This window comes from Phragmites australis, chromosome 8 (assembly GCF_958298935.1).
Source record: "Phragmites australis chromosome 8, lpPhrAust1.1, whole genome shotgun sequence".
NCBI lineage: Eukaryota > Viridiplantae > Streptophyta > Magnoliopsida > Poales > Poaceae > Phragmites > Phragmites australis.
In genome coordinates this window covers 7108069-7125348 of record NC_084928.1, presented here as the reverse complement: position 1 = coordinate 7125348, position 17280 = coordinate 7108069, and the positions used below count along the sequence as shown (strand labels likewise).

At 43.7% G+C, this 17280-nt stretch overlaps 1 protein-coding gene across 1 annotated transcript; it reads left to right on the top strand.

The window, feature by feature from the left end:
- The first annotated feature begins 11567 nt into the window (after nt 1-11567).
- Nucleotides 11568-15244, top strand: LOC133927566 (protein OXIDATIVE STRESS 3 LIKE 1-like). The gene is made up of 2 exons (XM_062374028.1): nt 11568-11815; nt 14416-15244. Exons 1-2 carry the CDS (start codon nt 11568-11570, stop codon nt 14900-14902), a joined length of 735 nt encoding a protein of 244 aa, XP_062230012.1. The 3' UTR covers nt 14903-15244.
- The last annotated feature ends 2036 nt before the right edge of the window (nt 15245-17280 follow it).

Here is a 17280-nt window from a genome sequence, read left to right as displayed (position 1 = left end):
TGTATCTTCCTTCGTATACATGTGATCTTTGTATTTTGCAGATGCAAGAAACAAGATACCACCTCTTCCTCTCTTGCAATTTTGCAACAAACTGCTGGACTTTGCTTTATTTCTAGCTTTACTCTAATGCAGAATTTCAAGAGATTCAGAAAGTAGCTTGCAATCCCTTTTGCAATGGAAGTCATCACTCTTATGTGCTGGAGTATTTGGGTCATTCGAAATGATTGGGTTTTTAATTAAACTGCTCCCACCATTCAAGCTATTTGGGCCCTATTCAAAAAGGAATTTGCTTGTGCTATTCACATAGCAAAACCATCTAAAGTGGATATTATGTATCAATGGCTTGTTTCTTTAGAATAAACTATTTAGGTCTTTTTCTGTTTTTTATCTTTGGTTTGTAATTTGACTCTGTTATGTCTTTTTTTTCTTTTATTTAATATATAATCAGTAGAGGATGATCCTACTATTTCATAAAAAAAGATGTAGTTTGGCATTCGAGTTCTTGCAAACAATAATACGGCTGTGTGTTGGTCGCGCCGAAGTCACCACCGGAGGAACACGTTAGGGATTGTGAGGTTTGGGGTCGGCTCGACCCTAGTGTCGATCAGATCACAACCTTATTGTCCCTCTTCTATTTGGGGGTAGGTCTGCTTCGATCCCTGGGCTAATTTTAGAGGTGGACCATGTTCACAAAGGGATTGATTCGTCCCCTCTGCAGATCTACCTACACAACAACACACTACGACAACGGTGCAGCGTGGGTGCCTCTAAGTAACTTTGCAGATGGGACGGGATTATGACTTTATTCATTGAGATTTTAACTGATGTCTATAATTTATATATGCGTGAGTATTTTCAACTAACTTTTATAGATATATAATACAGACATTCACGATTACATGAGCATGTTGTGAGTCTTTGTAGTTGAAGAACGGGAGTGCTCCTAGCCGAGCGTCCGACATTGATAAAATATCGGGCATTATCAGCACCCATGCTCCACCTCCTAACAACTTAAAAACAAAATCAAATGCTCTATTCATCCTTATCCCTTTCCCTTTTCCTCCCTTAGCTCTTCCTCACTAGCCAGACGGAGATTCATATTTGCCATGCTCGTTTCCTCTCTTTCTCTCTCAATCGCTCCAACGAACCAGTCCATGACCTGCTACCGCAACATGTGCCCTCTCTCTCCCTCTCTCTTTGTGCTTTGGATGATGATGGAAGGAACCACCGATCCAAGTATGGATGCCAACGGGCACATTTTACCTATGTGTTCACGGTAAAAACCCTGATGGATACATGTTTAGGATGTAATTTTTACCTATAGGTATAAGTGCGGGTTTGAAGTTAAACCCAACGAGTACAGAGAGATGGGTATGAAATAGGTTGTTTGTGCCTACTTCACCCGTGTACCCGTTACACATCTGACATGTGGGCCTACTTTATTTTTAATAGAGAGACGGGTATAAAACAATATGTTGTATGTGTGAATTATGTGGTAATATACTAATGTGATATCCATGATATGTATATGTGAGATACATGTTTAGATGCATGTTTAAAATAATGATATTATTGTACATACTTGATATTATGCTCAATACACGTTTACTATATTGACGAGTATACGAGTGTGCCCGCGGGAGGCGGGCGTTGTGATGCCCGTTCTCTCCGCGCCAACCGCCTCCACGACCCCCGCGCCCACAACACCGAGCCACGCCGAAAACCGCCACCACGATCCCCCTCCTCTCCGCAACCGCCCACCCCTCCACGGCTATAAAACTCGAATCAAACCCTCGACCGAGCTTCCTCTCACTCCACAGCTCCCAAGCCCCCAAATCATATTGGTTTTCCACCACCCGAGAGCTCACGAGAGCCGTCGGACTCCGCCAAGCCTCCCCCCACTGTCGCCAGGCTGCTCCAGCCTTCCCCGACGCCGTCCAACCTCAAGCCCGCATTCACCGACTGTGCCTCATCACCGTCTGCTGCTTCTCATTGAAGTCCGGCCATCGCATAAAGCTTTAGCCGCCGTCGAAACCGTGTCGTTGAAGCTCACCATTGCCATGCCGCTCCATCGCCCTCTGATGCCGATGTGCCCATCAAACGGACTCCCCGACGCTCAAAGATCATCTTACATCGCTCATCGAAGTTCCCCAATCATCACAGCGCCGTCGTCGTCCTTCTCCGATCGTCCATCGTCATCGTGAACTCACCACCGTCACCGTCCAGAGCCGAAGCCAAGGTAGCCCCCTACTGTCCGATCTCAGATGAACGACTGAGACTAGATCCAGCCATACCCCATTCGCTAGCTAATAGGAAGTCGCCACATGCGCACATAATCCCAGTCATATTAAGGGATCCACGTAGCGTGCCATATGTACGTCTTTGTCCTACGTGGCAAGCCACGTCAGCCAAGCCGAGCCCAGTCAGCATGCTAACGTCATCCTACGCAATATATAGAATTTTCAATACAAAGATAAATCCTTTTATTCTCTGAAATTATGTCTTTTTACAGTTTAACACCTAGACTTTTCAATTTTCACAAAAGCCCTTCTTAGTACTATTAATTTTACATTTAGCTCATCATGGTTTTATTTATTTATATATAGATCCCTAAACTTTTACAAATAAGCCCCTGAACTTTTCTATTTTACCAAATAGCCCCTTTTTATAGAAAAATCCCTGTAACTTTAAACCTTTATAACTTTTTCATTATAGCTCCGTTTTAGATATTCTTGCGCTCACGCGATCGTAGAAACAAGTATCTTCTATTAGTAGGATTTTTATAGCACTTTGCTACTGTTCTGTGTGCTATTCTTAGTGTTTCCTTTATGTAATTTGTCAGTAGATCCCGCGATTAGTCTTTAACACTCCAGAATAGTTCGAGAGACTTCAAGATAAAGATTTTTACAGCACTAAGCAGCACTTCGGAGAAGGCAAGTGTCCTTGATCACATTAATCCTATTATAGGAAAGTGTATCTTTTACTTGTATTGCATGCTTGTCAATATGAATCACATGTTTAGGGTTTACTAGTACTTTCCATATTATCCTTGTTGCATGTGTTGGAGTCGGGATGTCAAGGATAGACTTGCTTAGATTCACTGTCTTAGATATGGGTGGGTTACTTAATAACCTGATTCTATGCAACATGAACCGGATTAGGTAATCTTTGTAGCAAAATGGAACATAAGAATTCTGAGCAGGAGGTGGTATGATGAAGGTGTGGGTAAGAACTATGGGTTGGTGGTAGTACCTGCTTGGGATCCCAAGGACCGGTTCATGAAGCCTGTAACTCGGCACAACAGCGCAACCATGAGGCTTATATGGGTACGATCTAACCAATTAATTAGATATCATTCTTATTCTGTACAGACCAGTTGGCTGTTGAGTGGTACAAGAGGGGGCCTCTGCAGTGGATGGAATCCCTATTAGCGGTGAAGCCTTAGTTGGTACATATTTGTATGCGCTTTGTAAAGGCCTTGTAGTGAGACTCCGGCTCTACATCCTAGAAGTGTGAAGCAGCACGGGAATCATGACTCGTAGGTAAAGTGTGCAACCTCTGTAGAGTATAAAACTGATATATCAGCCATACTCACAGTCAAGAGCGGGCTTAGACTTCTTCATGATTAATGGGGGATCTTGAATGGTTGATTTTGGGTAGTCGGGTGGTGGTAATCCGATGAGTTGGTAGTTGGGTATGAAATACCTGGTGAGTTTGGTAGTCATATGGAATTCGATGAGCTGTTCTTATGGAGTCATTATTGTCACACATATGTCTTTTTGAGTCCTAGGTTAGGATAACATAGATGCAGTAAACCTGAGTCAAGCCTTTCTTCTCTTAAGTCCTCATATCATGCTTTTTCACACTTACAGAGTACGATATGTACTCACACTTGCTATTTCCAATAATAAATGCTGCTCAGTTGGAGAAGATTACGTGAAAATCAAATAAGTTGAAGACTACAATGAAGACAGAACGTCCTAGGTTGCGTTGCTCCCAGTCGATTGCATGTGGTGTGCCCTGAAGTTTCGTTGGAGTGTTCTCGTGTTCTTATGTTGCTGTTCAAAACTCTGGTATTTGTTTCAATAAAGTTATTTTTTATTCGATATAGTGCTATTATAACTAATGACGATACTACATGTATGATGAAACTAATTCTATCATATATATGTAGTTTATATCCGATTTGATCTTGTAAAATTGGGTGTGATAGGTGTAGGTGTCAGTTTTTACCCATGAAGGATAATGGGTGCGGGTGTTGGCTTGAGAATTATCTCGCAAGTATGAATTTATATAACTTCTACCCACAGATATTGTACCTATTGCCATCTCTAGATCCAAGCCAACCCATGTCTAGGAGCCAGCACCCAGCAAGCACCACTTCAAACCTTCTATATCCATATATGGCGGTTCCTTCTCCTCCTTATATGTTCTTCCTCTTTTTATACCTATTAGATTTTGTGATGTTGCTCTAAAAGATTTGAAATATCGCGTCTCTTTTATAAAAATGTTGTGGTTCTTTGTTCCAAATGTTGTAATTATTCTGATGTTGTGGTGATTTTTATTTGGAATTTCTACATATCTTATGAGATTTTCAATTGCTGAACATTTCCTTCAATTGTTGCAATAGCATTTGTAAAAAGTTTCCTATGTTATTTTGAATCGTTGCAATGTTGTATCATCTCCAAACTGTTTGTTTGGAATTCTACTGGAATTCTAAAACTATTTGTTTTGGTTCATCTAGTTTTTGTAAGATGTTATTTTTCTTCACACTGCCGCCCTAGTAAGGAATGTTGCAGGTGTAGATCCTGGATGTTGTGGTGCCCATTTCACAGATTGATTGTTTTGCCGCCGTCAAGATTGAGTTTCCACAATTTGCAATATGTAACCCTTCAAATTGCCACTCGTTTTTATTGCCACTTTGATTATTTTCCATTATGGACTATTTTAATTTCTTTTCTTTTCTTTTCAACTGTACAACCACATAAAATGACCAAATTACTCCTCCCTCCTCAGTCTCCACCTCGACGGCAACGGCAAGCTGAGCTGCGCGAAACTAGGGATTTCAAATTCCTTTTACAATTTTTTTCATTCACCATCCAGAAGACCGAAATTTCGGTCATTTTTCGTCCTCTGCCTACGCATCAGTGAAAGAAAATTTTGGGATTAGATATTTCATTCTCATTCAGAATTCTCGGAGTTCACAAAATTTTGCCATCCCTGCGCGAAACCGAAGGGGATGCCACCCTGCAACCGTCGGCGCCCCATCGTCATTGGTGGCAGCCCGAACGGCGGTGAGTCGTCGCTCAACGATGGAGGGGAAGGCAATATAGCGAACGCTGCACCCAAATCGGCGTACGGGGGCGGTGGGCCGGGACAACAAGCGTGTGTGGTGGCCTCGCCACCAAGGTCCAGCGGTGTGGGTATCTAGCCATAGGGGTATGGGAGATGCACTTGCGGGTGCGCCTGCTAGTGGAGAGACGGCGAGAAGTGTCATTACACGGGTGCCAAGACCAAGGAGTGGTCGAGCGGGGTCGGGGCACCAGTGGCTGCTGCAACCCCCCGGCTATCGGTGAATGCGGCAAGAGGTGGTGGTGCACGGCAACGCTGGGGTCATCCTTGAAGGCTCCGGCCACGAAACCTCAATGAGAGAGAGAGAGAGAGAAACAGGTGGAGACATGACGGGGTGGGGCGAAGGAGGGGTAATTTGATCCTTTTGCATGGCTGCATAGTTGAAAAGAAATTAAATTAAATTAAAATAGGTCATAATGACAAATAATCAAAGTGACAATGAAGCAACTGATAATTTGAAATGTTGCATGTTAAGGGTGATAAATTGTCTAAGCCTAATCTTGGCGGTAGCATAAAATCAAATCTCTCAATCTTCGCAACAACTTGAATGTTGCAACAAGGTTTACCATTTGTTGCATAAGGGTATCTTGTTTGTTTTTTGAGGTGTATTGGTTTGTTGAGGCATGTTTTGTTGTAAATGATTTGTTCCAAGTGAAGGATTTTCATGTTGCATTTTTTTTTTTAATGAACGACACGAGCTCTGCTGATTTTATCGTAGAAGAAGAGAATTGACCTAGTTTATGAGGAAAATCGGACCCAAAAATCATATAGTTGTACAGTTAATTAGAGAGAAAACTGGCAAAAACCCCTGAACAACAAGGCGCTGGAGACAACTAAAGGAAAAATGGCTCGCACACCACTCAATCTAGCTCAAGAAGACAAATCATGTCGTAGGTCATTGTTGCCAAGCTCGCCACACTAGTGGCGCAGCAACTCCAACTTCCCACAGCGGATTTCAACTACACTTATGAGCCTTCTAGTGTGGTCAAAGTCATCGCCAAACTGACCAACGTAGTACCCGAACCATTGGCCACCCTAACGCGGTGGTGGACCTCCATGCTGGGCAGCACCAAGGCGAGGGACCTCCAAGGCGACGCCTCTAGGGAGGAGGCGACATTGAAGACGTCGTTGTTGCCCATCCGGAAGACCCGACTTGAGTTTTCACCCAGAAAGTCCCCAGAGGAGTAGCGAGGCACCAAGATGACACCTCTAGGGAGGAAAGCGTCACGAAAAGCATCGCTGTCATCGGCGTCGGTAGGAAGCTAGCCTAGGCTTTCGTCCGGAGCCCCATAACCTCACCCACCGAGCAACTGAGCCACCCGATGTCATTGCCTCGCACGTGTCACCCTCTAGGCCACCACCAGCCGCTGAGTTCCCCACGCGCCGGATCTGGGGGAAGAGACAAATTAGCAAATGGGAGGAGCCTAGCAACACAATGGCAGCATAAAGCGGCCACGCGCGAGACACACCCACACGCCAACGAACATCAGGTTGGACCACTGGACCGACAGCAGAGTGGCAAGAACGGCAGCCGCAACGAAGGACAAGGCCCTTCGCCAGAGGAATCGGAGCAGCAAACCACCCCCTGACAAGGGAGCAGCACGACAGCACCACAGGAAGCACAACGACACCACGAGCAGCATAGCAGCACGACAAGCAACACGATGGGCGGCACCACGAGCACAAAACCACCAAAACCAACAGCCTCCGTGCCACCGAACAGCTGCACCCTAGCCGGACCTCCACACACCGGCCTCCACACCATGCCACCGTCCCTGATCAGGACCTCCACGCCTCCATATGGATCCGCTACAGCTAGCCGGATCCAGCCACCACCTACAACCGTTGCTGCATCGCACACGCAGTCACCGTTGTCGTGCCACCCTAGACATAGCATGTGTGCATCGCCTCCTGGCCGACAACCATGATGTTGCCCCCAGCTGTCGAGCGCGAGCGCCATCCCACTCCCACCGCCGTTCGTCGCATGCCTCCACCACACCACGCACTAGATCTGGATCCATCCCGAACCGACCCAGATCTAGGGAGTGGGGGGAGGGAGGGGAAGAAGAGAGGTAGAAAAGGAAGGAGGGAAGGAGAGGGGAGGAGGAGGAGGCCGCCGGTGAAGACGACGGCGGCCAGCTAGGGCTGACGGTGGAGTGCTCTTGGCTGCTAGCTGGGTCACCCCGTGCCGCCTCTAGAAGGCAACGTGAGGGCCCAAACAATTTTTTTTTGTTGCACGTTGTATGCTAGATTGTTGCGTTGCCATTGAAGAAAGGAATCCCTCGAAGAACAAAAATGTAACTTTGTGAGTGGATGTACTACTTGCCAGGCATTGCGCCTCCACGCCGGTGCTGCCGGCTGCTGCGGGTCGCGCCGATCTGCGGCCGCCACCGCGTCGCGCCAACTGATCCACCAGCCGGCAGCGTGGGTCAGCAGGTGTTTTTCAGTGGTCACCAATGGGACGGCATCACGGGTATGAGCCATGAGTGCATGGCCTGCCCGATGGATCAAGATCGCGTACTGCCATGGATCCTGGATCATGTCCACAAATCAACACTTTCGGCTGCACACGTGACATCCGACCAATGATCTATTCCTAGATGTCTCAGATTCTTTGCCTTAACCTACTCGAGATTAACTGATCAATCAAGAGAAGCGTGCATTGGTGCATAGTCCGTATAGGATCCACATGAATCTTTTTTTTTTTTTTTTTGAGCGAACTCATTCTATTACATTACATAATGGAGCAGGGGCAATGGCCTATATGTTTCTGAAAAAAAAAATGGAGCGAAAAAAGCATTACCACTACACTAGCTAGGACAAGCACGAAGAGAACATGTGAGCCTGAATAAACATTAACACTAACAAATACTACTACGCTAGCCACAGAACACCAGCAATTAGCTCTTGTAAACTGTTCGAACATCCTTTGAGTACTAGCAAAAAAATTCTTAACCGTGCGTTTGGTTACCTTGCCATCAAGTCCATTATTCAGAAGTTCCATTTGGAGTCTGGATCATGCTTAAAGTTCAGAGTTTCAGATTGCTGCATTGGCCTCGCCAGCTGTGAAATTATACACAAGGAAAGCTTGCCCAGTTGGCCTTAACCTGCAATTTGGCACTCCATGGCTGAATGTAGACGAACGAGAAAGCCTGGACTGGACCCTGGAATGGACCGAACTGTGAAGCTTGGTTGTTCTGTTGGGTGTTTGCTTCAGGCGGGATGGACCACGGGGGGCACTACACGGCATGTACAAAGGACATCATGCGGTACAAGATGTTGGGAACCTGTGGATTTTAATCGTGTGTACTCCAAAATACTGTGGACCATATATGTATTGTAGCGTCAGGATCTACTCCGTAAAATCTTGCAGGTACCAACTTTTTAAAAAAAAAAGACCACCTAGTTGGAACTATATGATTTTGCAAACACTATAAACCTGCACGTACATAGAATTCCTCGTGACTGAGTTCTTCCATTTAGTGCTCTTTGGTCTCTTATAGTTTTCCTAGTGCAGTCTAAACTCTTTTTCTTTTCCTGCTCAGTTTTTATCTGTTTTTCCCCCTTAATTAATTACCACAATAGAGATTTCCCTAAAAAAACTATGTGATTTTGCATTGAAAAGAAGATAGTCATCTAATTTTGAGTCCGGGAGAATTCAAACCAAGCTAGGCTCGGTTCCGTAGGTACCAACCTTAATGGTAATCTAATATTTGCATCAGATTTGTTCGCATACTCAGAAAACTTTGAGCTGGCAGTGAATCGATGAATAAATATTGATATTAGCTTAGTAGTTCAATCTCAACCTCAGTTCACAATCTTTTTATTACTAATCACTAATCAATACTATATATTAAAACTCTCAGAATTGAAGTGATTCTAGGTGTCCAAGTCACTGTAGCTGCTGTTTATGCACTGTAGCTGCTGTTGAGATGTCCAAAATTGATAAACATATTTTTTTTAACTTCTTTTGTTATATTCTATTTAAAAAAAACGTGGCGTAGGCACGTCAATCCACCTAGTTAGTAATTAGCCAGCCGATAGCCAGCCGATAAGTCCTCGTAATGTTTCGGTAGCATAAGACTATGAAAGATTCTTATTGGCCAATGGAATAAGAAAAAGGATCCAGTCTCATGACTGAATGGAATAACGAAATCGATCCGTGTAGACATCTCATATGACGTAGATTTGTGAGTACCGGTAAGTACAATTCGTTGGCTTAGGCTACAAGGGCATCTACAACTTCGCCAAATCAACCATCATTTTTTTTGCCCCATATCGTAAAAAACAAGCTTGAGAAGGTATGCCATAATTTATATGATTCGAACCAAAGATTATGTGTTTACCCATTAGGTTTAGGCTTGGTTAGCTCTATAGTTGCAACTATCAATCTTGTCATAGTTCTTTGTCTTTAGAACCACAAAGGGTTGGTGGACTGTCGCATCTTGTCGAATTGACGCACAACTTCGGAGATCTTTCGACGAGCTGGTCATTAGCTTTTGGTGGAGCATTTAGAAGGAAAATAATAATAGAACATTCTAAAATGTCGAATATGATACCGTGCAAGTTGCCGAGCAGATCAAGTAACATTTTGAGCCCTACCGTAGCGCTATGATTGGTTGACTGTTGTTATTTTTGTTTTGCTTAGTGGTGCAGAGGTCATCCTTAAGCTTGCGAGCGATGTTAAGGATGGTCTTTATAGTTCCCTTCTCATGAACTCTTTGTTTTTCTTGTCCAAGATTTTACTCCTTATTAATAAACTCGGTAAACCTCATGCCGTTATTTCAAGAAAAGGCATACCATAATTTCTTCAATCAACAACCGGTGCAGGGAATAGAAGCAAATGGTGGAAATTAAACACATACTGAAAACAAAAGTTACCTGTCCTCATGGCGTGGTTTGTAGCTCCCCCCCCCCCCCCCCCACACACACACACACATCCACCCTAAGTACAGAAAGAGGCGAGAAATTTGAAAAAAGAAATCCATTACCATATGTGCCCATAGTGATCATCATGCCATTTGAGTTAAAAATGACATGATATCTGAATTCTTATAGACGTAGAGAGAGAGGCATACATAAAAGGGGATAGAGCGGGGATGGTGGTGGATGAGAACGAAGACAGTGAGGTCAAGACGAAAAAAGACATGGTGATTACTGTTAGCTCGATAAGGCATGTGGCTAGATACGTACTTTTCCCAGCGGAAAACTGAAGGTCTTGATCTTGATCGATCCTGCCGAGGAGAGATCGTCAAGAAAAAGAGAAAGGTAAGGGGAAAGAGATATCACAAGTTATAGTGGTTATTTATGGTAATTTTCTTGTTGAAGAAAAATATGTGTGTCGTGGAGAGTGCAGGTGGGTTGGAGGGTTTGGTTCTGTTGGAGTTGCTATTGCTAACGGCAAGTGTTTTAAAGATAGTTCCGAATATGTTTGAAGGGCTACGTGTTATACTTTGGCTTTACCTTATACCTGGAAAAACCAAAAACCACGAAGGTTTAGCTAATTGACTTTTTTAAATAAGAAGTTGTGCCATATTTAGTTGTATGCTCAACATTTTTTTTTTTTGAAATAGTACCTCCGTTTGGATTTACATGTTATTCTCGGCTCTGCAACATTGAACTACAGTCATTAATAGCTTTGGATTTGACAAATCACTCTCTCTCGTTCATTCACTTCACCAGTCCAGCGAACCGCAAGTTAATTCTAGCCTAAGTCCTCACGCATACGCATATTAACCCACCAATTTTTAATAGAGACTACTTGGAAAAAGAATAACTAGAAATTCAAAATTGATATTTATTTAAGAAAAAAACAAAAACCTAAAACGACGTCTAAAAAATAAAGGTTGTAGCACTAAATTACCGGCAATGCCACTGGCAGCTGATTCTAGGGCAAGCAGCTTTGGCATAACAGCTGGCCTAATCCGAGATCCGAGCCGTCCATTTCAGATCGGACGGCGAGACAACCATCTCCCACTTCAGGAAGCAAACCTGCCTGCCAACTCAAACACAGGCCCACACGTCAGTCCTTCCAAAAACCTAAGCAGCCAAGCCCCAACGACCCAGGCAGGCAGGCCCCCCCAACCAACACCGCTCCCGTCCCGTCTCCACACCACCACCCTCCCCGTGCGCGCGCGGCGCGCGTGAGGCGCTGCCCCCTTTCTTTGCATGTGAAGAGGGGGGAGACTGAGGGGAGGAGTGTGAGGAGGAGAGCAATGCCGATCGCGTTCGAGGGCGGGCGCCGGGGTGGTGACGCCAGCTTCGGCCGCCGGGGCCAGTGCCACGCGACGGCGGCGGCGGGGGCGTGCGGCGGCTCGTCATCGTCGGGGCGGGGCAGCGACAGCCGGGCGGCAGTGGTTCAGTGGGATGAGGGGGACGACAACGGCGACGGGGAGGTGCAGAGCTCGTACAGGGGACCCTTCGACACAATGGACGCGCTCCAGGATGCACTGCCCAACAACAGGTCAGCCCAATACTCCAATACTCCGCAAAGCTCGGGTCTTTGTCGATCTTCCTCGGGTAACCGTGCTGGATTTGGGGGGGCGGGGGGATTGTTTAGGCTTTCTGTATTGTAGATGGAAGGGGAATGAGCTTTATTTCGCTCCCATCGGATTTCCCCGGTTCAGTTCGTGTTACGGAGTAATGTAGGTGTAAAGATCATTTTTTTGGATCCTGTAATGTGCTTCCTCCGAGAAATTTTGGGATTTCTCGGGTGATCATCCGGGCTAAATAAGAGATGGGGGCTTTCTGTCTGGATCGTTTTGTTTCAGTTGATCCAGGGTACACCCATTGTCAGGCAAAACATATGCAGATAGAAAATTTTGTGTAGACATACTACAACAGGTCAGCCCATAGGTTTCTGATCTAGTAGTGACATAGGATATGATACCCTCAAGAACCCATAGGTTCTGAATGGATGTTAAAATGGTGATGAAATTGGTCAGGATTGCTTAAGATTGATAATAAAATGGATACTGAAGTTAAAAGGAGTATTTGCATTTTTTTTACCGATACTTAACCACTAGCTGGTCCTAGCTGAGTTAGACAGTAACCAGCGACAATAAACCTTTAGAACTCTGTAGTACACTTTTAAGCATTAGTCCATAAGGTAATTCTTTTATCGATAAATTTAAAAAATACATAAAACTATATATAAGCAATTCAGCATGTTGTTCTAAACTGCTAATGTAAACGATACACCTGCTGAGGTACTCTTTAATAACAGAAAATTAAACATCTGCTTTGGTTTCTGTCAGCTGTGTGTTTTGTGAATCTTTCTTACATGCTATGCTTTGGCATGGTGCACTGGTTGTTTTTCAGTATTGTCTCTACAGTCTGCAGTAACCAGCAATAACTTGCACGTGTGATTATGATGGGCTTATTTTATCGATTTCAAGGATAACTGCAGTTTGCACGCCTTGTATGCAGTTTTACTTTTAGTAGGATTATTGTTTTCTTGTTAATATCTTCTTTCGTTAAGTGATATAGGCGCCTCTTGTATGATGTTTATACACGGTGCGAAGTGAATCCTTGTTACGACTGCCTAGCTGATGAGAAGGATTTGGGCATGAGAAGCTTTTAGGGTTTTTGGAGGACAAGATAGTCGTCACTCAGACGCTATCACCTCATGGATTGATCTACTAAGCTACGCGCCAAAATTGTAGTGGTACAAAATGCTTATTTGGCTATAAGCGGTAACCTATTTTTGTCAAGTGCATTTAAACATAACTCTTTTTTTAGGATGTAATTAATGTGGGCACATGATCAACAGGTATAACAAAGTCCGTTCACATGCATTTGTTAGCTTGCTGTCGGAGTATCGTTTAATTGCATTACTTAGATACTTGTCTGATTACTTGTCGTTACCCGAGTGCCTGCTAAGTTGAAAAAAATGGGGCAATTGCTTTTTTGCCATCCTATCGGATGGCACACGCCAAAATGCCACTCTACCAAAACTTCACTCCCATTTGCCACCCGGGCCCGCATGTCAGTGAGATCGGATGAACAGTAACTGCCATAGAGCTGAAAACCAGTAACTAGAGCTAAAATTCTTGTGTAATTCAAACTAAAAAATGCTAAAAATTGTGTCGAATTTTGTATATGCTCTATAATTCATAAGCAACCCATTTTAACTGAATTCACCTAAAAATATTGTGTAGAATTCAAACTAAAATTCCCCAAAATGTGCTACTTTTGCAACATCTAGCAATTTTTAAGGCCTTACAAAAATTCCCAAAAAATCTAGAAAAATTCACTAATATTCCTCTAATGTGATGTACTAATTTCTAAAATTATCTCGTGCCCTAGATTATAAAATAAAAAGGTGAGTTCCTTTGTAACTCACCTTTTTAATTTGAACTAAATAAATGGGCATTACAAAGGAACTCACCTTTTCACCTTATAAACTAGGGTGTGAGATAATTTTAGAAATTAGTAAATCACATTAGAGGAATATTAGTGAATTTTCCCATATTTTTTTGGAATTTTTGTAAGGCCTTAAAAATTGCTAGAAGTTGCAAAAGTAGCACATTTTGGGGAATTTTAGTTTGAATTCTACACAAGATTTTTAGGTGAATTCAGTTCAAATGGGTTGCTTATGAATTATGGAGCATATACAAAAATCAACATATTTTTTGGCATTTTAGTTTGAATTACACAAGAATTTTAGCTAGTAGGTACTGTTTTTCAGCTCCCTGGCGGTACTGTTCATCCAATCTGGGCCCGGGTGGCAAATGGGAATGAAGTAGAGTGGCATTTTGGCGTGTGCCATCCGGTAGGATGGCAAAAAAGCAATTGCCTCGAAAAAAACGGGTGTTGTACCCTTGCTCACACAGGAGATCGAACCCAGGTCACGAGCTTGGCGCCATTGCGCCTTGACCATTGTGATCTCATATCGGGTCAAATGCATGCTAAGTTATGCCTTCTTTATATATGTTTCTTACTCGCAAGCTGCCTGGAAACTGTTTTGTCTCTGTTCGGTACTAGACTTATTTACGTGTCGTAATCGGATAATTTGTCTTATATTTTCTTCCTATGACCTATTCTAATTCTTACCTACAACAGGAGAGGAGTATCCAAATTCTACAATGGCAAGTCAAGTTCTGTGCTGGATGTTGCAGACGCTGTATCCTCACCTCAACCTGCAAAAAGCCTTGCCAATCCTGGAAATCCATCCCCTAAGAAGCGCAAGGGTTTTCTTCCATTCGGTTTCAGCTGGAACAAGTCACGGAGTAAAGAGTCAATTTCCAGAGGTGGTGTCACCAACAGCCCAAAGAGTTGCAGGAAGACATTATCTCCGGCTGTTACAAGCTGCAATCCACGCAGCAGCCGGAGCAACAATGAGCACGAGCACTGTCAAGACCCCCCTCGCCATTGCCTGCAGAGAGGACACAATGCAATGGGTGCCTCTGCTTCTCCACCTACTGCTGCGCTTCGATCTCAGTTGGTCTCAGTCCAGATGCAGTCAGTTTCTGTGGCAGGTGTGCAGGATGTGTCAGAGTCCACCACATCGGTTTCTCCTAGAGAGAAGCGCAGGAAGAGTTTGCAGTAGTGACATTTTCGTCAGTCCAACTCCACCCACTGGTGTCCAAATTATACTGGAATCCAGTAGCCGGTGCTCCCATATTCAGTGGGATGCTTTGTAAGGTTCAATTGCAGTTGTGTATAGTGCTAAGTTTCTTCTCCTTATACATAATGGTAGCGATACCGAACTGGGGAAAGAAGTGTGTTACTTATTTATAGGCCATATGCGTCGATTACTCTGATTGTCTGAGCCTCTGTACGTTATTGCGCTGTGCTTTTGCCTGCTGATTCAGCCGTGCTGTTCTTCTCATTCATCAACCAGGACCAGGACTCCAGGACTTTCCTGTCTATGTTCTCGGTATGGTTGCTCGCGGCAGCGCACGGGAGGTTATCTTGTGGTCGTGGAGGGTGCTTTTCCACTGCACAGATGCATCAGAAGCCGAGTTCTGTGCATACTTGGAAGGCTTAGCCTTAGCGCAGCAATGGTCGCAGCTGCATAGTGTGCTTGAATCAGGTAGTAGCCTTGCTGGTCAGATTCTAAACTCGAAGGTGGTCGACAGATCCAAGCATTGCTTGCTGCTCAAGGAGATGCAGCTTATGCTCAGGGAGTAGAGGACTTCATGTTATGAAATGTAACCGTAATAATCAGAATAGTTTGGCACATGAGCTTGCCCATGGACGCTGGGTGAAATACTCATACGGTCATACGGATGTGTGTGGCTGGGATGCAGTGTTATCTGGATATTTGTATTTAATTTTTTTACCGAATTAGACAATTTAAATCTTAGTTGAATTTCGACACCCGTGTCAAATTTCGAATTGTATTTCACGTGTTCAAATTTTAAGCGATGATGCCCCGGACCCAGGTTTTGCTTCGCCCCTAGCTCGTGAAGATTGTACTTTTGCGCTGTTCTGATTAATTAATCTCTCCTTACCCTCGCAAAAGAATCATGCTTTACACAGACGTAAAAGTCTAGTATCAAACAGTGGAGCCATTGTAAAAGAATCATGCGCCGAATCCGGAAGAAGTAGAAGACAACGCGACGACGAGGAAGGGTAACGGTACAGCGAACTAGTGTAGCGAAGAGCGTCACGGTGTCTGACCATTTTAAAAGATTTTCTCTATTAGTATGACACGTGTTCTCATTTTTCTCTCTTCTACACGTGTTAAGAGTTAGATTAGAAAAAAACAGTATGAATCAGAATCTCACAAGAATCTTTTTGTAAAAAATCTATAAAATTTCCTTTCAAGTAAGATCGCTCTCGAAACGGTTTTGCCTTCCTGAAAAAAAAAAAGACTAGCTGGGCACTAGACTTTCGATTAACCTTCACTTTGTTCCTTAAAAAAAACCTTCACTTTGTTTGTTACAGATAATGGAGGACAATCTGCGGTGCGGAACCAGAACAGCAAGGCCAAACGGTAGCCATGGCAAACCGATCTTCAAAAGGAGTAGACCAAAGCTTCAATTTTTAAACCTTCCAGTAGTATGTTTACATAACTCATTCGATGTCTGTGTTGGGTATGGAAGAAATTTGAGATTTTGGGGATCTTGACCCCGATTTTTTGGGGCAGGACACGCAACTGTTAATTTTGCCAGGATTTCCGCTGAAGGAAGTCATGAGGACACGTATTCTCTCCAGCAAATGGCGATCTGTATGAACATTTTATCCCAAACTTCCATTTGATGGCATCACAATGTGCAGCAGCAGGAGCATCCCGGGGTCAGAACAATATACTCAGCAGTTCATTCGTAATGTCAATGCTGTCCTTCAGCAACACAATGGCGAGTTTGTCGAAGATTGAAGTCAAGTTTGAGCTTACATCTCATCTTATCCTCACATCTCATATATCTTAATATCATCATTGTATTTATGAACAATAAGTAATTACTAAGCTCACGAACAATGATTGGACCATTACTCGACTTCTATCGATGACATATGCATTGCTAAGCATATTGATCAGACTTGTAATTAGATATCAACAATGTTATCAATGCTACAAGGATATACATAAACAACATCTCAAGGTAGAGGTAATGCAATCAATATAGGTTCTACTCCTATAAGTCTGACATCGACACACTAATCACGCAACCATACGTAAGCAGTAATTTATCAATTTAAACTTTATTCGGTTTGAACCAAAGGGTGCGGTATGCTTAAATGATTGCATTGCTGCTCCGGTGACCGCCTAATGCTACACATGCAATACTTGCAGAATTCTAGTGGATTGGCCCCGCCTTCACCCACACTCATGCCACACTCCAATTCTCCGTTCACTAAAGAAAAATGCATGCAATGATAAGCATGAGTGAGATGCAACAATGTATGCTACAATATGCATAACAACATGTTAAGAGTGCAAAATATGCAAAAGAATAACAAACTTTACGATCTAAACAA

Excerpts from the sequence above, each read along its gene's own strand:
- LOC133927566 (XM_062374028.1), top strand. The coding sequence starts at position 11,568 with ATGCCGATCGCGTTCGAGGGCGGGCGCCGGGGTGGTGACGCCAGCTTC. Across the intron at positions 11,816-14,415 it reads GATGCACTGCCCAACAACAG|GAGAGGAGTATCCAAATTCT; the intron begins GTCAGCCCAATA and ends TACCTACAACAG.